Raw genomic sequence first — 27,532 nt, 5'->3', positions numbered from 1 at the left:
ATGTCTATGCGTGCAGCCTATCTGTAACCATGACTACTGGACGAAGCTAGACAACTTTTCCGCAGTTTCAGAGAGGGCTTGGATGAAGGCACCGCCAACCGAGGGTAGAGGACCTACAGGCGAAAAGAAGTGCAGACGTCCTAAAATAAGAAAATCATGACCACAAAATCCCCGGGCACGAGCCCTCAAAGGTGGGTATAGCGTGGACCGAGTGTCAACAAACGCTGCTCAGACTACCTTAGCTAGCTAACTTACTAACGTAGTACTGTAGTTAATTACAGTTCGCTTACGTAGCTAGCTAACGTTAGCTAGTTACAGAGAAACACCTTTGTTGACTTTCTTGTCAGTTTGCTTTCTAGCTAACTTACTTGTGGTGCATTATGCATATAACTAATGTAAAGCTAGCTAGATACTAGTTGTCTAGTTTGCTAGTTAGTTAGCTGGTTAACTAGCTAAATGTCTTACATCTGTGTCTTTCTAGATGCCTGGCTACCAACAATGAAAAACGAGTGCCACTGACACAGAAAAAGGCCACTGTACCCAGCTGTCCAGTACCAAGCAGGGTACCAACAAAGAGACTCACCTCTCTGCTACCAAGGTCTACTAGACATGCTGCCAGACCAGCTGGCTGCACCCAGAACCACATAGAGCAGTAAGTGGGTTGCTGACACAGGAGTTTGGTGGCACCTTAACTGGGGAGGACGGGCTCGGGGTAATGGCGGGAGCGGAATAGGTGGAATGGTATCAAATACACCAAACACATGGTTTCCATGTGTTTGATGCCATTCCATTTGCTCTGTTCCAGCCATTATGAGCCAACATCCCCTCAACAGCCTTCACTGTACACAGGTACTGGTACACAGGTACTGGTAGTCTACCCCTAACAGTGAAATGCTTACTTACAGGCCCTAAGCAACAATGCAATTTTTAAGTAAAAAATGGGTAATAGGTGAACAATAGATAAGTAAGGAAATAAAAAGAACAGTAAAAAGACAGTGAATAATAACAGAAGCGAGGCTATAACAGTAGCGAGGCTATAACAATAGCGAGGCTGTATACAGTCACCGGTTAATAGGGCTAATTGAGGTAGTATGTACATGTACAATTGAAGTCGGAAGTTTACATACACTTAGGTTGGATTCATTAAAACTCGTTTTTCAACCACTCCACGAATGTCTTGTTAACAAACTGTAGTTTTGGCAAGTCGGTTAGGACATGTACTTTATGCATGACACAAGTCATTTTTCCAACAATTGTTGACAGACAGATTATTTAACTTATAATTCACTGTATCACAATTCCAGTGGGTCAGAAGTTTACATACACTAAGTTGACTGCCCCTTTAAAAAGCTTGGAAAATTTCAGAAAATTATGTCATGGCTTTAGAAGCTTCTAATTGACATCATTTGAGTCAATTGGAGGTGTACCTGTGGATGTATTTCAAGGCCTACCTTCAGACTCAATGCCTCTTTGCTTGACATCATGGGAAAATCAAAAGAACTCAGCCAAGATCTCAGAAGAAAATTGACCTCCAGAAGTCTGGTTCTTGCATGGGAGCAATTTCCAAACGCCTGAAGGTACCACGTTCATCTGCACAAACAATAGTATGCAAGTATGAACTCCATGGGACCACGCAACCATCATACCGCTCAGGAAGGAGACGCGTTCTGTGTCCTAGAGATGAACGTACTTTGGTGCGAAGTGCAAATCAATCCCAGAACAACAGCAAAGGACCTTGTGAAGATGCTGGAGGAAACGGGTACAAAGTATCTATATCCACAGTAAAATGAGTCCTATATCGACATAATCTGAAAGGAAATGTCCTCTGGTCAGATGAAACAAAAATAGAACTGTTTGGCCATAATGACCATCGTTATGTTTGGAGGAAAAAGGCAGAGGCTTGCAAGCAGAAGAACACCATCCCAACCGTGAAGCACGGGGCTGGCAGCATCATGTTGTGGGGGTGCTTTGCTGCAGGAGGGACTGGTGCACTTCACAAAATAGATGGCGCATCATGTGGAAGGAAAATTATGTGGATATATTGAAGCAACATCTCAAGACATCAGTCAGGAAGTTAAAGCTTGGTAACAAATGGGTCTTCCAAATGGACAATGACCCCAAGCCTACTTCCAAAGTTGTGGCAAAATGGCTTAAGGACAACAAAGTCAAGTTATTGGAGTGGCCATCACAAAGACCTGACCTCAATCCTATAGAAAATTTGTGGGCAGAACTGAAAAATCATGTGCGTGCAAGGAGGCCTACAAACCTGACTCCGTTAACCAGCTCTGTCAGGAGGAATGGGCCAAAATTCACCCAACTTATTGTGGGAAGCTTGTCGAAGGCTACACGAAACGTTTTACCAAATTTAAACAAATTAAAGGCAATGCTACCAAATACTAATTGAGTGTAGGTGAACTTCTGACCCACTGGGAATGTGATGAAAGAAATCAAAGCTGAAAGAAATCATTCTCTACTATTAAACTCGACATTTCACACTCTTCAAATAAAGTGGTGATCCTAGCTGACCTAAGACATGGCATTTTTACTATGATTAAATGTCAGGAATTGTGAAAAACTGAGTTTAAATGTATTTGGCTAAGGTGTATGTAAATTTCCGACTTCAACGGTAGGTATGGTTAAAGTGACTATGCATATATGATAAGCAGAGAGAAGCAGTAGCGTAAAAGAGGGGTTGCTGTGTGGCGGGACACAATGCAGATAGTTTGGGTAGCCAATGTGTGGGGGCACTGGTTAGTCGGGCTAATTGAGGTAGTATGTACATGAATGTTTAATTAAAGTGACTGTGCATATATGGTAAACAGAGAGTAGCAGCAGTGTAAAGAGGGGTTGGGGGGAGGGCACACAATGCAAATTGTCCAGGTAGCCATTTAATTACCTGTTCAGGAGTCTTATGGCTTAAAACCTGTTGAAGCCTTTTGGTCCTAGACTTGGTGCTCCGGTAATAGAGAGAACAGTCTATGACTGGGGTGCGTGGGGGTCTTTGACAATTTTTATGTCCTTCCTCTGACACCGCCTGGTATAGAGGTCCTGGATGACAGGCAGCTTAGCCCCGGTGATGTACTGGGCCGTACGCACTTCCCTCTGTAGTCCCTTGCGGTCGGAGGCTGAGCAGTTGCCGTACCAGGCAGTGATGCAACCAGTCAGAATGCTCTTGATGTTGCAGCTGTAGAACCTTTTGAGGATCTCAGGACCCATGCCAAATCTTTTTAGTTTCCTGAGGGGGAATAGGCTTTGTCGTTCCCTCTCTGCGATTGTCTTGGTGTGTTTGGACCACTCTAGTTTGTTGGTGATGTGGACACAAAGGAACTTGAAGCTCTCAACCTGCTCCACTACAGCCCCATCGATGAGAATGGGGGCATGCTCGGTCCTCCTTTTCCTGTAGTCCACAATCATCTCCTGAGCACCACCCAGCCAGGTCTCTGACCACCTCCTTATAGGCTGTCTCGTTGTTGTCGGTGTGCAGGCCTACTACTGTTGTGTCGTCTGCAAACTTAATGATGGTGTTGGAGTCTTACCTGGTCACGCAGTCGTGGGTGAATAGGGAGTACAGAAGGGGCATGAACACGCACCCCTGAGGGGCTCCAGTGTTGAGGATCAGCGTGGCAGATTTGTTGCTATCTACCCTCACCACCTGGGGGCGCCCCGTCAGGAAGTCCAGGATCCAGTTGCAGAGGGAGGTGTTTAGTCCCAGGATCCTTAGCTTAGTAATAAGATTTGAGGGTACTATGTTTTTGAACGCTGAGCTGTAGTCAATGAATAGCATTGTCACGTAGGTGATCCTTTTGTCCAGGTGGGAAAGGGCAGTGTGGAGTGCAATAAAGATGGCATCATCTGTGGATCTGTTTGGGCGGTAAGCAAATTGGAGTGGGTCTAGGGTTTCTGGGATAATGGTGTTGATGTGAGCCATGACCATGCTTTCCTCAGATGTGAAACCTTTTAATCCAGAAATATTTCAGCTGCAATTGATTCATCACTATAAAAGAGAAACAGTCCACTTTCTTTCACATGAATAATTTTTGGGTCTTGCTCGTTATTCACTACCACCAAAACTTCAGAGATACTCATTCTTTCTACCCTTTTGACCGCCTCTGCATAGGAGACTCAACTGCCCTGAGTTTGGCAACCTCAGTCTCTTTCACCCTATTCAGGTATTCCAAGAATGTCGCCACATGTTCTCCACTACAGTTACAACACCTTGCTCCTTGACTGTTATCTCCTGCTACACAGTCGGAAACCCCTTCAAAGTGATCTTTCTCACTTCTCGGGCTTCTTCTTACTGGGGACACTTTCTACATGTCCAAACATTTTAAAATGATGACATTGCAAAGACCTGGATATAAAAGCTCTGACTGGATAGGACATAGTTCACTGGGGTCAGGTGAGACTCCACATCAAAAACACAAGAGCAGATGAACTCTTCTCTTTCCTGCCATTAACCAAACAATTCATCCTATGTTCATTGACCACTTCCAAGAATATTCTTCAGTACATCAATGTCAATTTTCTTTCAAGACTCCAGAAATTACTCCCTTGACAGGTGCCATTTTCTGTAGCTCAAAACATGACACATCATAATCACAAACTTGTCTGAGACCCAACAAAAAAAATCTAAACAATTTTTGTGATCTTCACCAACTTTCCTTTACCGAGAGCTTTCATATCAACAGATTCACCACGTTTTGGCACCAATACTCCCAGAAAATGTAGTCGTACCAGATATATGATGGGTTATTATCAACACTTGTTTCCTTTCCCCCTTCAATTTTGCTTCTTTTACCATTATTTTGTACAAAAGTCCTTTCTTCCTCACTTCCACCGCTATCCGATTCAAGTTCCACATCCTCTTCCCGCCATCTTCTCCATCATTTGTTACAGTAGCTAGCAAACTACTTTGACACTTAATTAATGTGTAACAGAGTGTAGGTGCCTCGTGCATTACAGTAATCATCATGTGATTTGGAAGTGTGAGCTTTAGTCCATTTGAATTAATTGTTTGCATGCTCTGATTGGTTGCAGGTATGACAAGAATGCACCTCCACCTGTTTCCTATGATCCATGTCCTGTTCTGTAATCTGCAGAGAGAAAGGGCAGAGTTGCTACTGTCTCCAAGTCCCACAGTTAGAATTGAAATTAGAATACATTTATTTTATACAGTATTTTATTTAATTCTTCAAAATGGTGTTCATAAACAGTTGACAAATCTATCCAGTCTGTGTTTGTATTAATGTGTTAGCTGTAAGTATCTTGAGTACAACGTGTTTGGCTGTGTGGACTTGGAGACAGCTAGGTACGAAACGTGGTGATGCATTCAAATTATTACTGACTCATTTCCCTAAAAAAATTCCAAACAGTCCCTTTACAAGTCAGAATGTTGAATAGACTTCATTTGAACCTACTTTGCCGATTGTCTGTGGTTTTGGTCGAAATCTTTTACAAAATATCCCCAGGAAAGTGTTATTAACCAGACATGAAAACGCATCTCTCTGTGTGATAATCAAGATTTGTTTGCTCCTGACCAAAGGCACATGCACAAGACAGAAGTACAGGCGGCGCATGCATGTAACCGAAGTCTGCATGTGTTTACATGGTTTTGAGCATGTGCCAGGTTATATACATTTAAACGGCAGTACCGGCGCTCTAAATGTTGGGTGAGCAATACTTTCCTGTGGATATTTTGTCTCAAATTTCAAGCGGCTGAAGGACAAACCGGTAGAGTAAGTTCAAATGTAATGATATTAAATATTCTGGGTTGTATGGAAAACTTTGACAATTTTGCATTGCTGTTTTAGACTATATCACGTATTGGTATAAAAGTATATTTATTAGGCAAGGAGACAGCTAGCAAGTGCCCAGTTCATGCCTTTTTTGGACCCAGCCTTATTGTAATTTGTGTTCTATTAGACTGCCACCTGAGATCCTAATGAAGATCCTGTGGAACCTGGATGCCTCTTCTCTCTACTGCATTGGCTACGTCAACAAGCTATTATATAAGCTGGCCAAAAACAAGTAAGGATACTTTATATCCGGAGGCAGTAAGACTCTTCTTCACTATCTATCGACCCTATTCAATCACATAATAGTTGAATATGTTGTCTAATTTTCTTGCAGTGCAATGTGGCGTAAAATCTATTCTGCAAAATATGGGGAGAGTAAGAAATTGAAGGCCAAGCACATGGACGAGGTTCAGTATAATTTCAATTGAATAACACTTTTAATTATCCCACTAGGGACAAAGTAGAGGGCAAGCTTGCAAAGCAGTGTGAATTCAAATACAAGAAGCAGATACAAACATGCACAGCATACATATTACACACTACTTATTTACTTTACAACATGAAATATTTACATACCCAATCTACACTGAGTGTACAATACATTAGGAACACCTTCCTAACATTGAGTTGCACACCCTTTTTGCTCTCAGAACAGCCCAATTCTTAGGGGCAGGGTCTCTACAAGGTGTCGAAAGCATTCTACAGGGGTGCTGGCCCATGTTGACTCCACTGCTTCCCACAGTAGTGTCAAGTTGGCTGGATGTCCTTTTGGTGGTGGACCATTCTTAAAACACACAGGAAACTGTTGAGCGTGAAAAACCCAGCAGCATGGCACTTCTTGACACACTCAATCCGATGCGCCTATCACCTACCACCATACCTTGTTCAAATATTTTGTCTTGCCCATTCACCCTCTGAATGGCACACATACACAATCCATGTCTCAATTGTCTCAAGGCTTAAAAATATTTCCTCAACCTGTCTCCTCCCCTTCATCTACACTGATTTGAAGTGGATTTAACAAGTGATATCAATAAGGGATCATAGCGTTCACCTGGATTCTACCTGCTTTCACCTGGGAAACTACCTGCCCTCCACAGGACACCTACAACACCCGATCACAGGAAGCCAAAAAAGATCATCAAGGACAATAACCACCCGAGCCACTGCCTATTCACCCCACTTCCATCCAGAAGGCGAGGTCAGTACAGGTGCATCAAAGCTGGGACCGAGAGATTGAAAAACAGCTTATATCTCAAGGCCATCAGACTGTTAAACAGCCATCACTAGCACAGGGAGGCGGCTGCCTACCTACACACTTGATATCATTAGCCACTTTAATAAATGGAACACTAGCCACTTTAAGAATGTTTACATATCTCGCATTAGTCATCTCATATGTTCACTGCTCAAAAAAATAAAGGGAATACTTAAACAACACAATGTAACTCCAAGTCAATCACACTTCTGTGAAATCAAACTGTCCACTTAGGAAGCAACACTGATTGACAATAAATTTCACATGCTGTTGTGCAAATGGAATAGACAACAGGTGGAAATTATAGGCAATTAGCAAGACACCCCCAATAAAGGAGTGGTTCTGCAGGTGGTGACCACAGACCACTTCTCATTTCCTATGCTTCCTGGCTGATGTTTTGGTCACTTTTGAATGCTGGCGGTGCTTTCACTCTAGTGGTAGCATGAGACTGAGTCTACAACCCACACAAGTGGCTCAGGTAGTGCAGCTCATCCAGGATGGCACATCAATGCGAGCTGTGGCAAGAAGGTTTGCTGTGTCTGTCAGCGTAGTGTCCAGAGCATGGAGGCGCTACCAGGAGACAGGCCAGTACATCAGGAGACGTGGAGGAGGCCATACGAGGGCAACAACCCAGCAGCAGGACCGCTACCTCCGCCTTTGTGCAAGGAGGAGCAGGAGGAGCACTGCCAGAGCCCTGCAAAATGACCTCCAGCAGGCCACAAATGTGCATGTGTCTGCTCAAACGGTCAGAAACAGACTCCATGAGGGTGGTATGAGGGCCCGACGTTCACAGGTGGGGGTTGTGCTTACAGCACAACACCGTGCAGGACGTTTGGCATTCGCCAGAGAACACCAAGATTAGCAAATTCGCCACTGGTGCCCTGTGCTCTTCACAGATGAAAGCAGGTTCACACTGAGCACATGTGACAGACGTGACAGTCTTGAGACGCCGTGGAGAACGTTCTGCTGCCTGCAACATCCTCCAGCATGACCGGTTTGGCGGTGGGTCAGTCATGGTGTGGGGTGGCATTTCTTTGGGGGCCGCACAGCCCTCCATTTGCTCGCCAGAGGTAGCCTGACTGCCATTAGGTACCGAGATGAGATCCTCAGACCCCTTGTGAGACCATATGCTGGTGCGGTTGGCCCTGGGTTCCTCCTAATGCAAGACAATGCTAGACCTCATGTGGCTGGAGTGTGTCAGCAGTTCCTGCAAGAGGAAGGCATTGTGGCTATGGACTGGCCCGCCCGTTCCCCAGACCTGAATCCAATTGAGCACATTTGGGACATCATGTCTCGCTCCATCCACCAACGCCACGTTGCACCACAGACTGTCCAGGAGTTGGCGGATGCTTTAGTCCTGGTCTGGGAGGAGATCCCTCAGGAGACCATCAGCCACCTCATCAGGAGCATGCCCAGGCGTTGTAGTCATACAGGCACGTGAAGGCAACACACACTACTGAGCCTCATTTTGACTTGTTTTAAGGACATTACATCAAAGTTGGAATCAGCCTGTAGTGTGGTTTTCCACTTTAATTTTGAGTGTGACTCCAAATCCAGACCTCCATGGGTTGATAAATTTGATTTCCATTGATATTTTTTGTGATTTTGTTGTCAGCACATTCAACTATGTAAAGAAAAAATTATTTAATAAGATTATTTCATTAATTCAGATCTAGGATGTGTTATTTTAGTGTTCCCTTTATTTTTTTGAGCAGTGTATATACTGTGTTTTTATTTATTTATTTATTTTTTACCTTTATTTAACCAGGCAAGTCAGTTAAGAACAAATTCTTATTTTCAATGACGGCCTAGGAACAGTGGGTTAACTGCCTGTTCAGGGGCAGAAAGACAGATTTGTACCTTGTCAGCTCGGGGGTTTGAACTTGCAACCTTCCGGTTACTAGTCCAACGCTCTATCCTACACTATCTATTGCATCTTGCTGTCGCTCTTGCTGCTTGTGAGTCTCTGATCCACCTCTACGCAGACGACACCATTCTGTATACTTCTGGCCCTTCTTTGGACACTGTGTTAACTACCCTCCAGACGAGCTTCAATGCCATACAACTCTCCTTCCGTAGCCTCCAACTGCTCTTAAATACAAGTAAAACTAAATGCATGCTCTTTATCCGATCGCTGCCTACACCTGCCCGCCTGCCCAGCATCACTACTCTAGACTGTTCTGACTTAGAATATGTGGACAACTACAAATACCTAGGTGTCTTGTTAGAGTGTAAACTCTCCTTCCAGACTCACATCAAACATCTCCAATCCAAAATGTAATCTAGAATCGGCATCCTTCACTCATGCTGCCAAACATACCCTCGTAAAACTGACCATCCTACCGATCCTTGACTTCGGCGATGTCATTTACAAAATAGCCTTCAACACCCTACTCAACCAATTGGATGCAGTCTTTCACAGTGCCATCCGTTTTGTCACCAAAGCCCCATATACTACCCACCACTGCGACCTGTACGCTCTCGTTGACTGGCCCTCGCTTTATACTCATCGCCAAACCCACTGGTTCCAGGTCATCTACAAGACCCTGCTAGGTAAAGCCCCATCCTTATCTCAGCTCGCTGGTCACCATAGCAGCACCCACCCATAGCACGCGCTCCAGCAGGTGTATTTCACTGGTTACCCCCAGGGCCAATTCCTCCTTTGGCCGCCTCTCCTTTCAGTTCTCTGCTGCCAATGACTGGAACGAACTACAAACATCTCTGAAACTGGAAACACTTATCTCCCTCACCACCTTTAAGCACCAGCTGTCAGAGCAGCTCACAGATCACTGCACCTGTACATAGCCCATCTATAAATAGCCCAAACAATTACCTCATCCCCTACTGTATTTATTCATTTATTTTGCTCCCTTGCACCCCAGTATTTCTACTTTGCACATTCACCAACTGCAAATCTACAATTCCAGTGTTTTTAATTGCTATATTGTATTTACTTCACCACCGTGGCCTATTTATTGCCTTTACCTCCCTTATCTCACCTTATTTGCTCACATTGTATATAGACTTGTTTTTGTACTGTATTATTGCCTATGGTTGTTTTACTCCATGTGTAACTCTGTGTTGTTGTATGTGTCGAACTGCTTTGCTTTATCTTGGCCAGGTCACAGTTGTAAATGAGAACTTGTTCTCAACTTGCCTACCTGGTTAAACAAAGGTTAAAAAAATCTTAGCCTCTCACACTGCTCATCCATATATTTTATACATATATTCTTATCCCATTCCTTTACTAGATTGTGTGTATTAGGTTTTGTTGTGGAATAGTTGATATTACCTGTTAGATACTGCTGCATTGTCGAATCTAGAAGCATAAGCATTTCGCTACACTCGCAATAACATCTGCTAACCATGTGTATGTGATAGGATTGCAGTCAGAAACTTCCAGACATTTTCTGGAAATGTTCCATGGGAAGTTAAGCCCGGGAGTTTGGGGAATTTTGCTTAAATTCATCAAAAAAGGTACCATATAACAGTGAACCTTTTTTGTGGGATACACATACGGCAATTCTAAGTCTTGTGGCATATTTTGGTTAAACTATCCCAAATTCAATGGAATTGCAACTCTCTGCATGCACAGTGCATTCTTCCATCACATGTACAGATGATTCTCAAGATCTTGCTCGCTATTGAGTCCACACTACTACACTGTCTGAGCCATTGGACTACATGCTTTCTGCTAAGTTTTGATTACAATACTGGGTGGGGTGAATATATTTTATGACATACATGATTTTTTGTTAACTAGTAAATAGTAGCCGACAGCAAAGTGTGTTTTAAATCATTTATAACCTGTTAACAATTTCTGCTAGTTAGTTTTCGCTACCATGTGGGGTTTAGCTTGCTTGAGCATGCTAAGGGAGGAGTGTTAATTCACCTGTTTTCATACATGTTTCAATTTAAAACATGTATCTTACAACGGAGTTGTTTAATCTAACTGCTTAACTATGTATCTGTACGTGGAATTGTATTTGGGTTTTTTTCTCATTTTTTTTCTTCTAATCTTTACAGGAAAATGCTACGGGCACTATTCACTGCAGCTAACGTAGAAGGAAAAGCTGTGTACATTTGCAAATACTGTGCCAAATCATATGTGAAGAATGCAACAAAGATGCAGAATCATCTGGCCAAGTGCATAAAGTTTGCCCTGCGCTCACAACAATCAACCTCTGACAAAAGTCCCTCTACTTCTATTCGGGGGAAATGATGACTCAGACACCATATTGATAGCAACAGCTCATGGTCCTCCTGGAATCAGACGTTTTTTTGACTCAATGGAGGAACATAAAGAAATGCTGATGAATGTCTTGCTCGAGCTATGTATGCAACTGTTTCACCTCTGATGCTCACAGGCAATGTGTATTGGAAGAGATTTCTGAATTTTCTTCGCCCAGCATACACCCCTCCAACCAGTCATGCTTTATCTAATCATTTGCTGGATGCAGAGTTCAACAGTGAAAGTCAAGCAAATCATCGAGAAAGCAGACTGTGTTGCAATCATCTCTGATGGGTGGTCGAATGTTCGTGGGTAAGGAATAATTAACTACATCATCTCCACCCCTCAACCAGTATTCTACAAGAGCAGATACAAGGGACAACAGACACACCGGCCTCTACATTGCAGATGAGCTGAAGGCAGTCATCAATGACCTTGGACCACAGAAGGTATTTGCACTGGTGACAGACAATGCTGTGAACATGAAGGCTGCTTGGTCTAAAGTGGAGGAGTCCTACCCTCACATCACACCCATTGGCTGTGCTACTCATGCATTGAATCTGCTCCTCAAGGACATTATGGCACTGAAAACAATGGATACACTCTACAAAAGAGCCAAGGAAATGCTTAGGTATGTGAAGGGTCATCAAGTTATAGCAGCAATCTACCTCACCAAGCAAAGTGAGATGAATAAGAGCACCACATTGAAGCTGCCCAGCAACACCTGTTGAGGTGGTGTTGTCATCATGTTTGACAGTCTCCTGAAGGGGAAGGAGTTTCTCAAAGAAACTGCCATATCAGTCTGCCAATATGGACAGCCCCATCAAGAGGGTCCTCCTGGATTATGTATTTTGGGAGAGAGTGGTAAGCAGCCTGAAACTCCTGAAACCTATAGCAGTAGCCATTGCACGGATTAAGGGAGACAATGCCATCCTGTCTGATGTTCAGACTCCGCTTGCAAATGTAAGAGAAGAAATCGGTACTGCCCTGACCACTTCACTGTTGCTCCAAGCAGAGGAAACTGCAGTTCTGAAATGCATCAAAAAGTGTGAAGACTTCTGCCTGAAGCCCATATACGCCGCAGCGTACATGTTGGACCCCACGTATGCTGGCAAGAGCATCCTGTCAGGTGCGGAGATCAAGGCCTATGGTGTCATCACTACCGTGTCTCGCCACCTTGGCCTGGATGAGGGCAAGGTTCTTGGCAGTCTGGCGAAGTACACTTCCAAGCAAGGGCTTTGGGATTGAGATGCAATATGGCAGTCGTGCCAACATATCATATCACCTGGTGGAAGGGACTTTGTGGATCTAAGACTTATTCCTCTGTTGCATCGATCATCATCCTCCAAATCCCACCAACATCAGCTGCCTCAGAGTGCAACTGGTCCTTGTTTGGGAACACACACCAAAGCACGCAACAAGCTGACCAATACAAGGGTTGAAAAATTGGTGGCCGTCTGGGCAAATTTGATTTTTTTTTTAGCCGGACAACGAGCCATCCTCAACAAGATTGGAAAGTGACAGTGAAGACGAGGCCTCAGAGTCTGATGTTCAAGAGGTGGACATTGAGGAAGTTCAGGGAGAAGACATGGAAGACAACCAAAGCTTAGTTTCTAGATTATAATGTTGAAAATGTTTTTGGGAGATGCGATGGATCATTGGGGATCATTCAATATTCCCTTTATTTTGTTGTTCAGTGAAATCCTTCATGTGAAGAGTCAACTCATTTAAATAAAGTTCAATTAGTAACTACATTTATTTATTTTCCATTTGGAAGGATTTAATCATTTGCTATGACATCTACTTATTAAGATAAGGTAAAATGTTTATGTTTCTGTCTCCATATGATATGGTAAATATATCCAATGCAAAAAACATCTACATTTAAATGGTATTAATATTAATTTGCGTATATTCCTGTTAATTCCCACGGAAAGGTTCCACCTCAGAATATTCCCCAAAATGTGCAACCCTAGTATGTGACCAATAAAATTGGATTTGATTCACCTGATCAGTCTATGTCATGGAAAGAGCAGGTGTTCCTAATGTTTTGTATACACAGTGTATATACATAATACAGCAGTTTTTTTCCCCCCTCAATGTATTGAGTATGTGAATGGTTCATGATTTAGTATGTAAGTGAATACTGTATGCTTGTATGTACTAATATAGCATTATGAACCAAAAGTATTATCTGTTCCTCCATTCAGGTTGTGGAGAAGCTGAGTGTGATGAAAGTTCAGGAGAGACCAGGGGGCTACTGGAGAAGGCTGTACTTTAGGACCGTAGCTGGCTACAACCACACCAAGTGGTTGAAGGAGCTGAGAACCATCAATCCCTTCACAGGTCTTCCCAGCCACACAGAGAGAGTCCTCAGGTTAGTAACTGTACTGGCTCTGTAGCTGAGGCTACACTGTAGGTACAGAAACAAACAGACTCCAATACCAGTATTGTCAGAACATACTATTTGAAACTCACGAGCCAGAATGCCTTACATAGCCTAAACAATATGTCATGTATGGGCTATGCAATACCTTTTGTTAAAGGTCCAATGCAGCTGATTTTATCTCAATAACAAATCATTTCTGACTAACGATTGAAGTACTGTGAAACTTGTTTTAATCGCAGTCTCAAATAGCCACCTGTCCCTTTTAATAGCTGGCCCAACAGCACGCTGTAGCAAATACACGCCTGGGTCTAAATGAATTGTTTACGACGTTACCATTGAATTACCATGAATTGTTTACAAGGTTTAATGTTTTTATTTGTTACATTAAATAATTCAGTAATGACTCAAAAAAATGAAGGCAGTCATCCATTTTTATCGCGAGTATGAAGCTGCTAACCATTGGCTGCTTGAAAAAGAAAAGGAGAGCCGCACACTAACCTAATATCCAACATCTTCGTCTGGGTTTAATGACAAACACTGCGGGTCACTAGTTTATATAGTGTCAAAGGACACGTGTCTGTAATCATGGCCAGGTGTGGCCTGATATCATTTGGTTAATTCTCAGATATAAGAATAACATACAAAAAATATGAATGGATAGCATACGATCATAGATACAATTTGGCTACATAGGCATACAAACTATTAGTTTGTATAACAAAAGAGGGAGAACAAGTTAAGAATTTATTCTTAACTGACTTGCCTAGTTAAATAAAGGTCAAATATATATATTTTTAAATGAATGGTTTCAGATCAAAGTCTACGTTGAGACCGAGTTCCTGAGTTGTAATGGGAAGACGACACACCATATCGTCGCAAGGGTCTTAAAATTAAAGATCCAGACAGCCTCTCGTTTAGCAAATAATTGTCGAGGTCACCCCCGCTACTAGAGAGGGTGACATGTTCAATGCCGATATAACGTAAGGACGAAATCGAGTGGTTCGCTTCCAAAAAGTGGGCCGCAACTGGGTAAATCGAGTTTTGCACCTAATGGTGCTCCGAGATTCGTACTTTTAATTTGCGCTTGCCCACATCATTTTTATAAGATAAATAACTGCCTTAGTGGAGCACATGATAACACTTTTGATTGGGATCTGTTTCCCTGTTTTGGGGGTGTTTTAAAGGATCTACATTTGTAAGTTCCATTACACTTGTAGTTTCTAGCCATTGGCTGCTAACAGCTGAGAACACCTAGCTAACTATCAAGCACAAAAAGAGTCTACTTTGGGAGTACAGACCATAGATTGTGGTACAAACCCCCAGACATCAGCTGATTGACCTCTAGTGGCAAAAGTATAAAAAAAATGTTTTTGTCACATACACATGTTTAGCAGATGTTATTGCGGGTGTAGCGAAAGAGGAAAATAATTATCCTGTCAAGGATATAGAGGAATATTAAGACAAAATAAATGTGACATAAGCTAGGTTTCCATCCAATTGTTGACAGATTTTCATGCGAATATCCTAAAATCCACATAAAGAAAATATGTGCATTTTCCCACCAGTGGTGTGTTTTAGGTTGTGGATAAAAAATCAGCGTGTGATGTCCTAGTGCACACGCAATGTACTTTTTCATTTTCATGGACTGAATAAAATTCTAAAGTTCAATGTGTTTCCATCGCATTTTCATCTCTACCGATAGGTTTGTCGCAAATGTGCCTACTCTAGTCTTATGTGCACTCTAGCCAACAGCTCGCAGAAACAGTCTACATGTTGAGATTATTATTATTCTGGATAAGAGGGAGAATATTTGTATTTGTCAAACGGTAGTCAAGCATCGATCATCATGTCACCAGAATAAGACCCTCAATATTTATTGGAAATGAGCATCAAGCTCATCACCTTGCACTTTCACCACCCTGTGAAGTTCATCACTTATTTAATCTGTAGCCTAATATACTGCATATCCTGAGTTGTAATGGGAAGACCACACAACATATCGTCGCGTGACTCCAAGTTGACTTCAATATGATGGCTGTTATATCAATATTTGCGCATTAAGGTTTTTCCACCTTCATTTGATGACATTATTAATTGTACAGACACAAATCGATCCCACCATGTCAAATTAACAAATTATCTGTCTGCATTTCAATCACATCTTTCTGGATTTGTTTTTCTACGATATGTAACTGTGGTTGTAAATGTGGTTACAGTGTGTAAATGATAACACATTAGTGCAGGAAATGAAGAAATGTATTAAAATGCTGGAAGTGAATGCTGGAATTAAACAATTAAAGATGCACTATGCAGAAATCACTCCGCTATTTCCTGGTTGCAAAAAAATCTAATAGTTTGCCTAATTTCTGTTTGTGACAAAACAAGAAAGTATAGTGTAGAATCATTGTACCATCTAAACCCACTGAAATATATTTTCCATAACCAAAAATGGTGTATTTTCAGCTGTTTGAAGCTGGTGTACAAAATCGAAAGTAAAACTAAACTTAAACATAGAAGCATAAAAATACATAGAACAGATCTACCACTTCTTAGACTTGCTTTCAATGAGAATGCTAGAAATGTGTTATAGATGTATGTGAATTTGGTCAGGTCACCCAAAAAGTTACATATTGCAGCTTTAACTATGCAAATGAGCAAAAGCTGTGTGAATAAGAAAATAGAAGCCTGTCTTTAATAATCGCCTCTTGTGTAGAGTGATTTTAGCAAATAAACGCCAAGGCTATTAAGGGAAGTTTAACGGTACCTTACTGTGATTGCTTTAAAATAAAATGCTTAGGCTTAGCAAGGAGTAATTTCTCAAGCAAAAATTTTGCTAGGACTGTCTGGGAGTGTTTTGAGTGAGGAGGGGAAAATTTAAAACTAGCTGATATTGGCAGAGGGGTTTGGAATTGTCTTATTGGTATTAACTAATTTACTGCATCACCAGGCATACCAAAACTCCATCCCTCCAAAACAGGCTGCAATTTCAGGCAGTCTTTTTAAACAGCTCTTACAAAAAAAGGGGTATTATCATAATTTTCACAACTTCACAGGATTATTCGAACACATAGTGTGGAAATATATATAAAACAAAAAGAAAAATCACATTTTTGACTGCACTGAGCCTTTAAGAACTTATTACACATCAACCAGTTATTTGCCTACTATTTTCTATGCCTGCACCGATATGACATTTTTGGCCAATACCAATATCCAATATTTTCCTTGCCAAAAAAACAAACATTTTAGCTGCCTTTTAAGCATTCTAGTTCAGTTAAATAGTTGAAAGACACACATGGACGCAGCGGTCAAAGGCACTGCATCTCAGTGCAAGAGGCGTCACTACAGTCCCTGGTTCGAATCCAGACTGTATCACATCCGGCCGTGAATAGGGCGGTGCACAATTGGTCCAGAGTCGTCCGGGTTTGGCCTGTGTAGGCCATCATTGTAAATAAGAATTTGTTCTTAACTGACTTGCCGAGTTAAATAAAGGTTACACAAACCACACTAACCAAAAATATATTTTGTTGGTATTTACGTATGTCCACATTACCAGTAAAACATAATCAAAACCTATTTCTTTCACTTACTTGCTGTGCTGTTTCGTTGTTAATTTGTTCAGTCGTTTCTCATACTATGGAACGCCGTTTGGGTCTGCTATTTAAATAAGCTTGTTGACCAATCAGGACCTGAATATGACTGCACGTCACATAATATTTTAACGCTTTCATAAATGTTTTACGTAGTTATTACACGTTGATTACACTATCACTCGTATTTCAAATGTCACAACGATTCATCAAAACATATGCTATGATGCTGGTAAAGTTATCTCATGTACCTACAGTGCTGGTCATTAAAAAAAAGCTAGCTAGCTCATGGATGCAAAGAATGTTCTTCCCCCAAAACATAGCAAAACGTCAATCTGTTTCAGTAGCTATAGTTAGCTAGCTAATTATATAGCTAGGTGTCTTCATCTAAAATAACCCTAATTTATAAGACAGTTCTTATTTGATTAATGGTGGTCAACCCATCTATGTGAAGCTAGCCACAATAAGGATTAGCCACAACAGTGGACTTTGGTTAGCCTTCAAAATAAAAGTGTGTTATTGACAGTGACGCAAATGAATACAAATGGTCGAATTATGCCATAATTTAATAGATCGTGCTAACGAGGTTGGAATGTTATATAAAATCAACAAAATACATTTTTTTAATTTGACAAAAATCAGTTGAAATCACACTGGATGTATTATACTTTAGAATTGCATTGGGGGTATACTTATTTCACTGTACAGCCTTGCCTTACCTATGGATTGTGGATCAATGACATGGGTTATCAGTCTACTCTCTGACACACAGAGAACATTAGCATCGTAGCTCTTATTGCGGGACTCTGAAAGAACTGTGAATTTAGCCACATTTTTTGTCAACCTATGTGTATTGAATACTATTCCAGAGGAAAAGCAATACTGCGTGGATGTTAACTCTGAGTCTGTTAACTCTGAGGAAGACGTTGGAAAAAAATATTGTGGGTATTGAGTAGACTGTTACCCCATTTCATTGTTTCACATTCCAACCTTGTTTAACATTATCTAGTCTAAATATAGCATGATTCTACCAAATGTAACCTTCTGCATCACTTTCACAGAGGTACTTTTATTTTGAAGGCAAACTGCAAATTCCACTATTGTGCCTAATCTTTATTGTGGCTAGCTTCACAACACATAACCCGGTCTTGTCGAGCATCACTAGCCAGATGAAGCTAGCTGGCTGCTTATAACATTAGCTTTGGGCAACAGGATTAAGTAGCTGGCTAGCTATTTATTTTCATGAACTGAATTTCAATTTCAATAGGTGAAGAACAAGCTAGCTAATGGCTACCTGGCTACCTAGCTAATACTTACAACGATTCCTAAATCATGGCTAAGAATAATGAAAATGACTGCAGTTTCTACTGGTCATTGTTTTCAAGCTGGTTGTATTGGTGCTAGCTAGTTACCAAGCTAAGGCTAGCTACCCCAGATGTTGTAGTCGAACAAATAGCTTGGCTTGCACGTGCAAATTCATGACACACAACATTCTATAATAGAACTGTGTTATTTGACGTGTCAAATTAAAAGCTTATTTAACACTTCAAATAGTGTTATTTGACATGTGTCTTTTTTGACACGCAAAGACCCAAACGGCATTCCATTGTATGTCGTGAAGCTAATAGCAGTGACGCTATTACTGTGTAACTCCGGAAGGGCAACATGTGTACCGGGGCTCGACCAGTCGGCGAAAGCCAACATCTCCCACGACAGAGAGCGGCTGATTGTCAAGGGCAATGAGTTGTCTCGCTGAAATCTTTTAGCTCTTTCAAATAACTGCTCGACTTGATGACTGCTCGATCCACACAGCAGACATTGTGGGCTAGGTTAGGAATGCTGTGTTGCACGTGTAGTGCAAAATTTTACATGTCGTTATTATGTAATGTACCTATGTTTATATAGGTATGCACGTCAGCTTTGACATCGGTTTTGCGCATCGGCTTTAAAATAGACAATAGATACTGATGTTGACATTTTTAGCTAATATCGGCCGATTCCGATATGTTCACAGATTTTTATATCGTACATCCCAAGTATTTACATAGCTATAACACCGTGGGATTTCCAGGCTTCATTCAGCGCTGTCAAGGTAATCTCATATTCTCTCTGCCAAGTTAAAAACGGTGTATTTTGAAGCGCTTCCCTGTTATTCGGGGTTCAGGTTAAAGCATGGGGATTAGGGTTGTGCCGAATAGTCAGACAACGAGTAAAGGTATTTCGGGTGCCACCGTGCGTCTTTCAATCAAGTGCGAGGTGCTACGTGGACTAAATAGGCAAACTAAGCAGTTGAGTTGTTTGTAAAGAGAAGGGCGGGCTGTACATTGATCCTGCTGCTTTGATTGGGTAGAGCGAAGGTGTATTTCTCAGTTCACTCACTTCTCTTCATAACTTCACCTGAATCCGTTCACTTCTCACTTGTTTCGGTCTGATCATTTAGATTGCTGCTGCCTCGTCGCCTGCTGCTATGATAAATCAAATGGCGAACGACGTTTGCTAGCCTACCAAGCTATCAATGTGCATAATATCTAACAAGCGGGTAGGGTAAAAATGTGAACTGCACAGGCTGACTAAGTGACAGCAAGCTTGTCTGCCCACTGCAAGTTTAGGACACAGACATCCCTCCGCGTGCTGCTCCTAATCTGCAGTTGTTTGGTCTATAAACATGCAGGGGGATAGGTATTTTGACAACATCTATTTAGGCATATCCAATCTGACTATCAACTGTCAATTTACAGATCCAATTACGAATACGACTATGGCCATGTTGGCACACCCCTAATGGAGATGATATGAGCCTCCAAAATATAAAACGCCTTGGTTGTTCCCCCTCGAAAAGCACAAGAAAGAGGATTTCGACTCCCACCATCTCAGATTGTTCTGAAATTGTTCCTGCAACATTATTTAGTTGAAATATAATTTGATCTGAGAAATTACGATAAATGATTGCATCCAGATTGGCCATAATCAATTAAATAACATCAGATTTGGACCAAACATTTTTTCTAACAATGAGTAAGACATGAAGGATCCAAAGACATGATCAAAAGCCACCCAAGGACCCACGCCCCGCCCCACACCAATCCCACCCCAACAATGACTATATAGTATCAGTTCTCTATGTCTGACGTGTAGTATGGAGTTGCGGTTCTGAGTATTGTTTCTTCATCCTATGTAAAGTATTCTCAGTTTATTTATTCCTTATTCAGAGAGATTTGTCATTGAAGTTATCACATCCTTCATCCTGATATTACCAGATTTTGACCACTAGATGGTGCTGTTTCAATTTGGGTGCAATCAATGAGCTTAATTTCTCAGATCAAATTATATTTCAACAAAATGTTGTAGGAATGCTAATCTTATCTGTTTCTAACTACAGAAACGTTTTCATAACAATCTGAGATCAATCCGCTTCCATTTGTTTTTCTCCTCTCTGTTAATGACCTCTTATTAAAGCACAGGGAGGGAGTTTCTGTCTGAAATTAGATCTGTGCTATGGGGAATACTGATAAGAACACACATGGGTGAAAGCTCACTTAGCATTTCCTCTGCTGTTTTAAGCTCTGTTTTTTTAGTTGTTTTTTTTTAACCTCTGATTAGAAGCAACGCTGGCACTCAACTTCTGAGTTCCATGGCAGTGGCTGCGGCATATGGAGAAATAATTGTGTTTCTGTTTAAATAAATGACTTGACCCCCACCCCTCCCTACATCCCCACCTGCCCAGACTACTACCTCTGGAGACCTGTGGGTTCTTGCAATGCAGGAGGTTGCGATTTACCTAGGTAATGATAATTTGATATGACAACAGTCAGATGAACAAAACAACACAGAGTCAATGGAATTCTCCCAGGGCTTCCTGGCTGTTCGGGTTCTTCGTTTTATTCTGTTATTTAATTTATGTTGGATGATGGGGCTGCTGCCAGCAGACACAGTACACATCATCATGTGGGGGGTATCCCTGGGCTGTGTTTGTAGAAAGAACTGGGTCAGAAATGTATCCTAATACATGCGATTTAATTTCAGCTATCTGCAAGTCATTTCAGTTTTAGTGGGTCATTGTCAATGCTGTGATTTCAATAGCCAAAAACACATTGGTTGGTTTCTTCCTTCAAATGCTTTATTGAACAATGAGGGTAGAATGGGAATTTATTTGGCTTACATTGTATGGGCTCAGTCATAAACCGTTTACAGAAAGATAGATATGTTTTCCATTAAGTAATACTGACATAGAACAACATATACAGAAACAGTCCTCATAATTTGACACATTTTAGAAATCATATCGTTGTTGTACTCGAGTCCAAGATTCGGACTTGACTCGGATTGGTGACTCGTGATTCGACTCGGACTCGGCCAGTGATGGCTTGGACCCAGACTCAACCAGTAGTGACTTTGTTGTCAGAAAGTCTCTCTCCCTTGCATTATTCAACATTATAGCTACAACAGCAAATGTCAGATGGCTACTGTATTAGCTGTTCAAAACAGTCATTTATCCAACTTTCTACGTTACAAAATGTATCTTTGACTACTAACAAAGGTCTGATGATTCGAGCATAAAGGACTCGGACTTGGACTGGAATGCTAGGGACTCGGACACGAGATCTAGTGACTTGACACTGAATCATGCTTTGTATATTCTATTATGTACATACTGTACTTCTCATAACTTTTTATTTTTTCCTTCTACTTTTTATTACTTGTTATGTTTGGACTTCTCTATTTGGTATTTGATTCTTGATTGATATTGTACTGCATTGTTGAGGAGGAGGGTTAGCAAGTAAGCATTTCACTGCACCATGTGCACGTGACCAATAAACTTTGTTTTGGCTACATACCGTATTGAAAACTACTAAAATGTATGAAAACCATGTCAGTATCACTTCATTAAATTGTTCTCCTCTTGTTCTCTGTTTCAGAGAGCAGCGTGTGGCCTGGGAGATCACAGTGTGTGACAGGTCGGTCTGTGAGGGGACTTTTGAACAGAGCCACACCTACTACAGTGACTCGTCGGTGACATTGTGCTGGACCAACGGTTCATGGCCTGCCTTCCACCAACTCTCTACCATACAGCTTCACGGTGTCAAGAGAGTTCCCCTCAAATGTCCCAGCGCTATCAAGTGAGTTTGCTTTCTTTCCCTCCTCACCATTTCTTTCTTGTTCCCTCCATCTCCTACCACCTGTGCTTCTAGCCATCCAATATCAAATCATATTTGGGAGGTTTTGGTCCTTTGAGTGAAAAGAGCTCTCGTCTTTCAACTGCCCTCTCCCCTTCCCCATCTGTCCCCTCTGTCACCTCCACCCTTCAGGCCAGGCTGGAGGTCTCTGATGGCTCAGTTGGATATTGACACCATCTCTAAGAGCAGCCAGGTGATTGGTGGAGATAGACTGGTCAAGTTGGTGCTGCTGTCGCCAGGCATCGTCATCGGCATCTGGAGGGTAGGCCAACATTCACAGTATGTGCTGATGATGAGTTGATCTGTTGCTGATAATGATGGAAGAGGAGAACGATAACGAGGGTGATAATGATGTTATTGGTCTATTCCCCAATGATGATGAGGATAATTCGGAGGGGAAGGAAGATATTGACTAATGATGGTGTTTCTCTATTCCCTGATGATAATAATTATGATGATCAGGAAGAGGATGATGATTAGGAGGGGAATAATATGATCTTAATGATTGAATAATGATGACGTCTATTCCCCGTTTCTCACCACAGGGCCAGTCGTCCATAGCCTTTGTGATGGCCACCTTCCACTACCACAGGCTGTTGGAAAGGAGTCTCCTGGGCTCGTCTGTTTGGTATGCAGCCCCTGTCTTCCCCCACCCGGGTCCAGGCCAGCCGCAACTCTCTGTATTCACCTTTTTCCATAGCTTTATTACCCACAGATGGCCCGCTGGCTGCTTCAAAGTGTCTTTGAAGACCGATGTCCCCTAACATGACTACGGGTCAGATTCTTTGTTCCACTATTTAACCCAGAGTTATACATTATTCTTATATTATTTTTGCTGCTTATTTGTTAAAAGTACATTAGTCTGTTAGTTTCTATATAATGCTTGTGTTGTTGCAGTTCCCATTGCCAAGTGTACTCGAGGCACTCTACTCTCAAACTCTTGAGAGTCAAGAAAATAGTTAATTTCAATATTTAACATCTATAAACCAATTTGAGTTCAGCTATTGACAATGATAAACTAATGGCACACAAATCAGTCACTTCTTCTGGCCCTCAAATGTACACTTAGGGCCAATGTCAATAACATGCATGACAGTCTCTCCTGGCACAGAGTGGAGAAGAGATTGACTGCATCACTGCTTTGTAAGTAGTATTGACGTGAGGAATGTACCGAAACGTCTGTTCAGTCAGCTAACACACAGCTTAAAAACCCATACATACTCCACAAGACACGCAATCAGGGGTCGCTTCACAGTCCCCAAGTCAGAACAGAGGCAGGGAAACGCATGGTACTGTATAGAGAAAAGTAACTCGAGGCAAGAAATAAAATAAATTGGAAATAAAACATATAAAACAACAACACAAGGAACAATGCGGACTGTGAAGAGACACACGCACTCCCATGATTTTTTAAAATGTTATTTTGTTTTATATTTCTGTTGCTGTTCTTTTTTTATTAGTGGTCTGTATTTTGTCATGTTTTGTGTGGACCCCAGGAAGAACAGCTGCTGCTGCTTCAACAGCTAATGGGGATCCGAATAAAATAAGAAATGTCTAAGATGATTTGTGCCTACTGCACACTGCCACTACGTTGGTTCTTTGGGTTGATGTGACAGAGCTGTAGACTTGCAGATGGTGTGCTACCTCCCTCTCCTGGTGACAGGTGGGAATGGTCTTATAGGCCTCTGTTTTACATTCATTCTCTCCCGGTCTGTGTCTCTGTCTCTCATCTCTCTATCACTTTTTTTCCCAGCCCCTACACCATTCCAGAGAACAGGCCTCTTTTTGATGACGTGGACCCAAACTACGGTCTCCATGGTTACACGCTACACATTACCCTCCACAACACTGTGACGGAGATCATGTCTGGCCACTTCCCTCAGCTCTTCTGCCGGAAAGGTTAATAAACCACTGTTCACAGGGCTCAGGGTTATCATAGTCTCGTGTGGCCGTCCTTCCAAATCTCGTCTCATTGACTCGTCTATTGGAAGTCTGGCGAGCTTAAGTGTTGTATTTTACATTTGAATGGAAGCGCTGGCGTTCATTTTCCATCTAGACACCGTACTCTACCCCTTTGTAGCTTCTTACTGAGGAGAACTTCCCCAGGCATACAAACAGAAGGTGAGAAGCCTGGGCTCCTGAGGAGAATGATAGAGTTGGGTTTTTAGCTTAGTGACACTGTTTAATATCAAGTCTACTGAAACTTCCTACAGTACTGTGTGCCCTCGATCAAGTTACTGAGTCAAGTCTTCATTCCTCTGCCTTGTAGTTGCTCTACACAGCTACTTGACCATAGGCTGTTGATGTCTTGATGTGGTCCTTGTGGTTATCCAGGTCAGATCAATGAAGGTTTCATCCAGCTGAATGCCATCATCAGGAGTAACCAGTCTCGGCAGACCCCTCTCTCTGCCAGGGTCAGCCTGCCCTGGAGGTCTGATGCTCTGGAGGGGACTGTGAAGGTACAGGAAAGGAACACTGACTCACTTGTTTAGTTTACAGCAACCACCTGTCATAAGGCCTACCTAACGTTGACATAGCAATGAAATAACAGATGGCATAAACATCAACACTTATTTTTAGCTAAAGCAGCATTTGTCTGTGTTTTTCTCTCTTCTCTCCTCTCTGTGTGTAGAACTGCTGCATGATGAGCCTGACTCTGCTGGATGAGTCCCAGATACCCTTCTGGTGTGTCAGCACGCCTGTCTCCATGGTGCTGGCCAATGAGGAGCCTTTCTCCTATGACTACCAGGGCCAGCACTTCCTGATCAAGTACAAGGATGCAGAGGGAAAGGTGTGTTTTTAGCTTTATTCAATTATCAGTTATTGGCAGATGCCGCCGTGACTTTTGTTTCTCTACCAAAGTGAATAATAATTATACTAATTTATGTATTATATTATTTCATATGATTGTGTGTAGGTACAGATGGACGTGGTGCTGCTGGAGGAACAGAGACAGTTCTTCCTTATTAATCTGGTTGTCTACATCAGCACAGTCAAAGTCAACCAGCACTTTGGTAGAGCCTACTAAGGCGACTGTTTAGGGGGTACTGTAAGTATGTACTATATGATCTCTGCCTAGTTTTTTTTAAGGTACATTTCCCTATGCCTAGAGCTGTTGTGGTGACCATATTACCGCCACACCGGCGGACACGAGTCATGAAGCCAGTCAAATTCTACGTGACCGTTTAGTCACGGTAATTAGGCTTCTCCAAGCTCTGATGCTGCTGCTGGTCATTAGTAGCCTACCAAACTTGCTAACTGCCTGGTACTCAGCACTCATTGTCTCTCTAATCACTCTGACATCAATGCAAATGTATTCGAAAATCTAATCAAACACTTCATGAGAGCCCATCAGCTCATGTTACGCAACATTTCTATAGGCTATGCAATTGTGGGAGAAAACAGCTAATTAAAAGAGGAGGATCCTACTAGCTGCCACCGATCCCCTTTTCTGTTTCATTTAGTTTTGTCTGATTAGTTGCACCTGTTTCTTGTTTAGGTTTTGGTTTTGGGCTATTTAAAACCGGTAGGCCGGCATTTGTGCGGGCTTGTTTTCTGTTTTTTGATGTGTGTGATTTCTGTGGATGTATTTTTTTCTCAAACCGTTTGGTCCTGTTGTTTTGGACTCTTATTGCGCCCGTGTGTGTGGCGTTGCCCGACACTGGTTTTGGGAATAAACATTCCACATATCAACTACCCTGCTCTCTGCGCCTGACTCCTCCACCCACTACTTCTAGAAGTACATGACAGAGTAGCCTAGCCTATAGGCCTGTATGTTTTAATAAGGTTTGTATCACAACTAAAGTTAAAAACATTACATTCATAACTGCATTTGTGGTCACTTTTGATAATGGTGTTTTCCGCTAGTGGAACGTTTGTGCTTATAGCCTACTACCATGTGCGCATTGCTGCACTTATAGCCTACTACCATGTGCGTATTGCTGCACATATAATGTGAAGAGAGAGCCTAATATTTTAAGCTAAAAGTGCTGATCTGTTGCGTCAGCCACATTGCATAAAAATATTTTTGGGATGTTAGATCCAAAATTAATACAACCACTATCACATCCCACAACTGTCCCAGACTATGTTTGGAATATTTATTTCTTGCACAGAATAGAATAGGTTGATTTTTGTACTATGGGGGTGATTTTATTTGGATTTCTAAACTTCAAATATTATTAATCATTAGTTATGCTAGAGACATGAGGGGTGCCATAGTCTAGGGTCTACACCAGAGGTTAGGAGGAAGGTATATTAAGGTGCAATTATGCTTGGAATGTACTGAGTGTAGGGAAAACGATCACATGTGGCCGGCATTGATAAGGGGAGAGAGCCATGAATTTGCGATGAAGGGTGTCCAGGTCACGTTAAGGGGGAAGGAACAGTTTATTGCCCGTATCACTTAGTTTCCTGCCTAGCAATAAAGATACAATGTTTAGCGAGAAGGAGGCGACTCCACCCAAAGTGGGGTGTGTATACCACCACTGGTGGAACCATGTCTTTGTCGGTACAGCTGTTCGATCCTCTGGGATGAATAAACTTGGTTTGAGCTTTCATAGTGTCCGTCGAGTTCTTACTATGATAATTAGAACCTAGCAGGAGGGTAGATTCACATAGGCTAGTGCTTTTGCTGTCCGTTATGCCTACTTATCCTGTTGGCTGATGAAAAGTAAATGTGGACAGGTCATACAATATCTTCAATATGCACCTCGTAATTTGATAAGGACACGCGCAGTTCTGTCTCTGATGTGTCTGCCTTAAGTTGTAGCCTGTGAGAAAGACCCAATCACATGACGGAGAGCTGTATGAGTGAGAGACTCATCGGATTGCACAGCACACTCAGGGAGAAGGGCACAACGCAACACTCCAGGATGTAAAAGGCATGGATTTTTTTAGGGTGCCTTACGGCCACAAAGGGAATGCCGCTGTGAACTTCGAGGCATTTTCAAGTGCTTGTCAAATTGTGAAGAAGTGACTATTGGAGTGTGTACAGCCTGCACAAAAAAACAGCTGAGCTCATGCCTTTCAAGCGACTTTTTTCAAATCATCATTAGTCTCATAATGAAGAATTACAATGTATTTATAAATCAAA

The 27,532-nt window shown here is 41.9% G+C and overlaps 1 protein-coding gene across 1 annotated transcript; it reads left to right on the top strand.

Annotated features, from left to right (window-relative positions):
- Positions 1-25,738, top strand: fbxo15 (F-box protein 15). The gene is made up of 12 exons (XM_024374582.2): positions 1-191; positions 482-652; positions 5,923-6,027; positions 6,130-6,202; positions 13,495-13,661; positions 22,180-22,380; positions 22,570-22,699; positions 22,983-23,065; positions 24,191-24,336; positions 24,772-24,896; positions 25,070-25,228; positions 25,355-25,738. Exons 1-12 carry the CDS (start codon positions 157-159, stop codon positions 25,463-25,465), a joined length of 1,506 nt encoding a protein of 501 aa, XP_024230350.1. The 5' UTR covers positions 1-156; the 3' UTR covers positions 25,466-25,738.
- Positions 25,739-27,532: the final 1,794 nt, after the last annotated feature.

Source organism: Oncorhynchus tshawytscha, linkage group LG16 (assembly GCF_018296145.1).
Source record: "Oncorhynchus tshawytscha isolate Ot180627B linkage group LG16, Otsh_v2.0, whole genome shotgun sequence".
Classification (NCBI taxonomy): Eukaryota; Metazoa; Chordata; class Actinopteri; order Salmoniformes; family Salmonidae; genus Oncorhynchus; species Oncorhynchus tshawytscha.
This window is presented reverse-complemented; position numbering and strand designations above follow the sequence as displayed.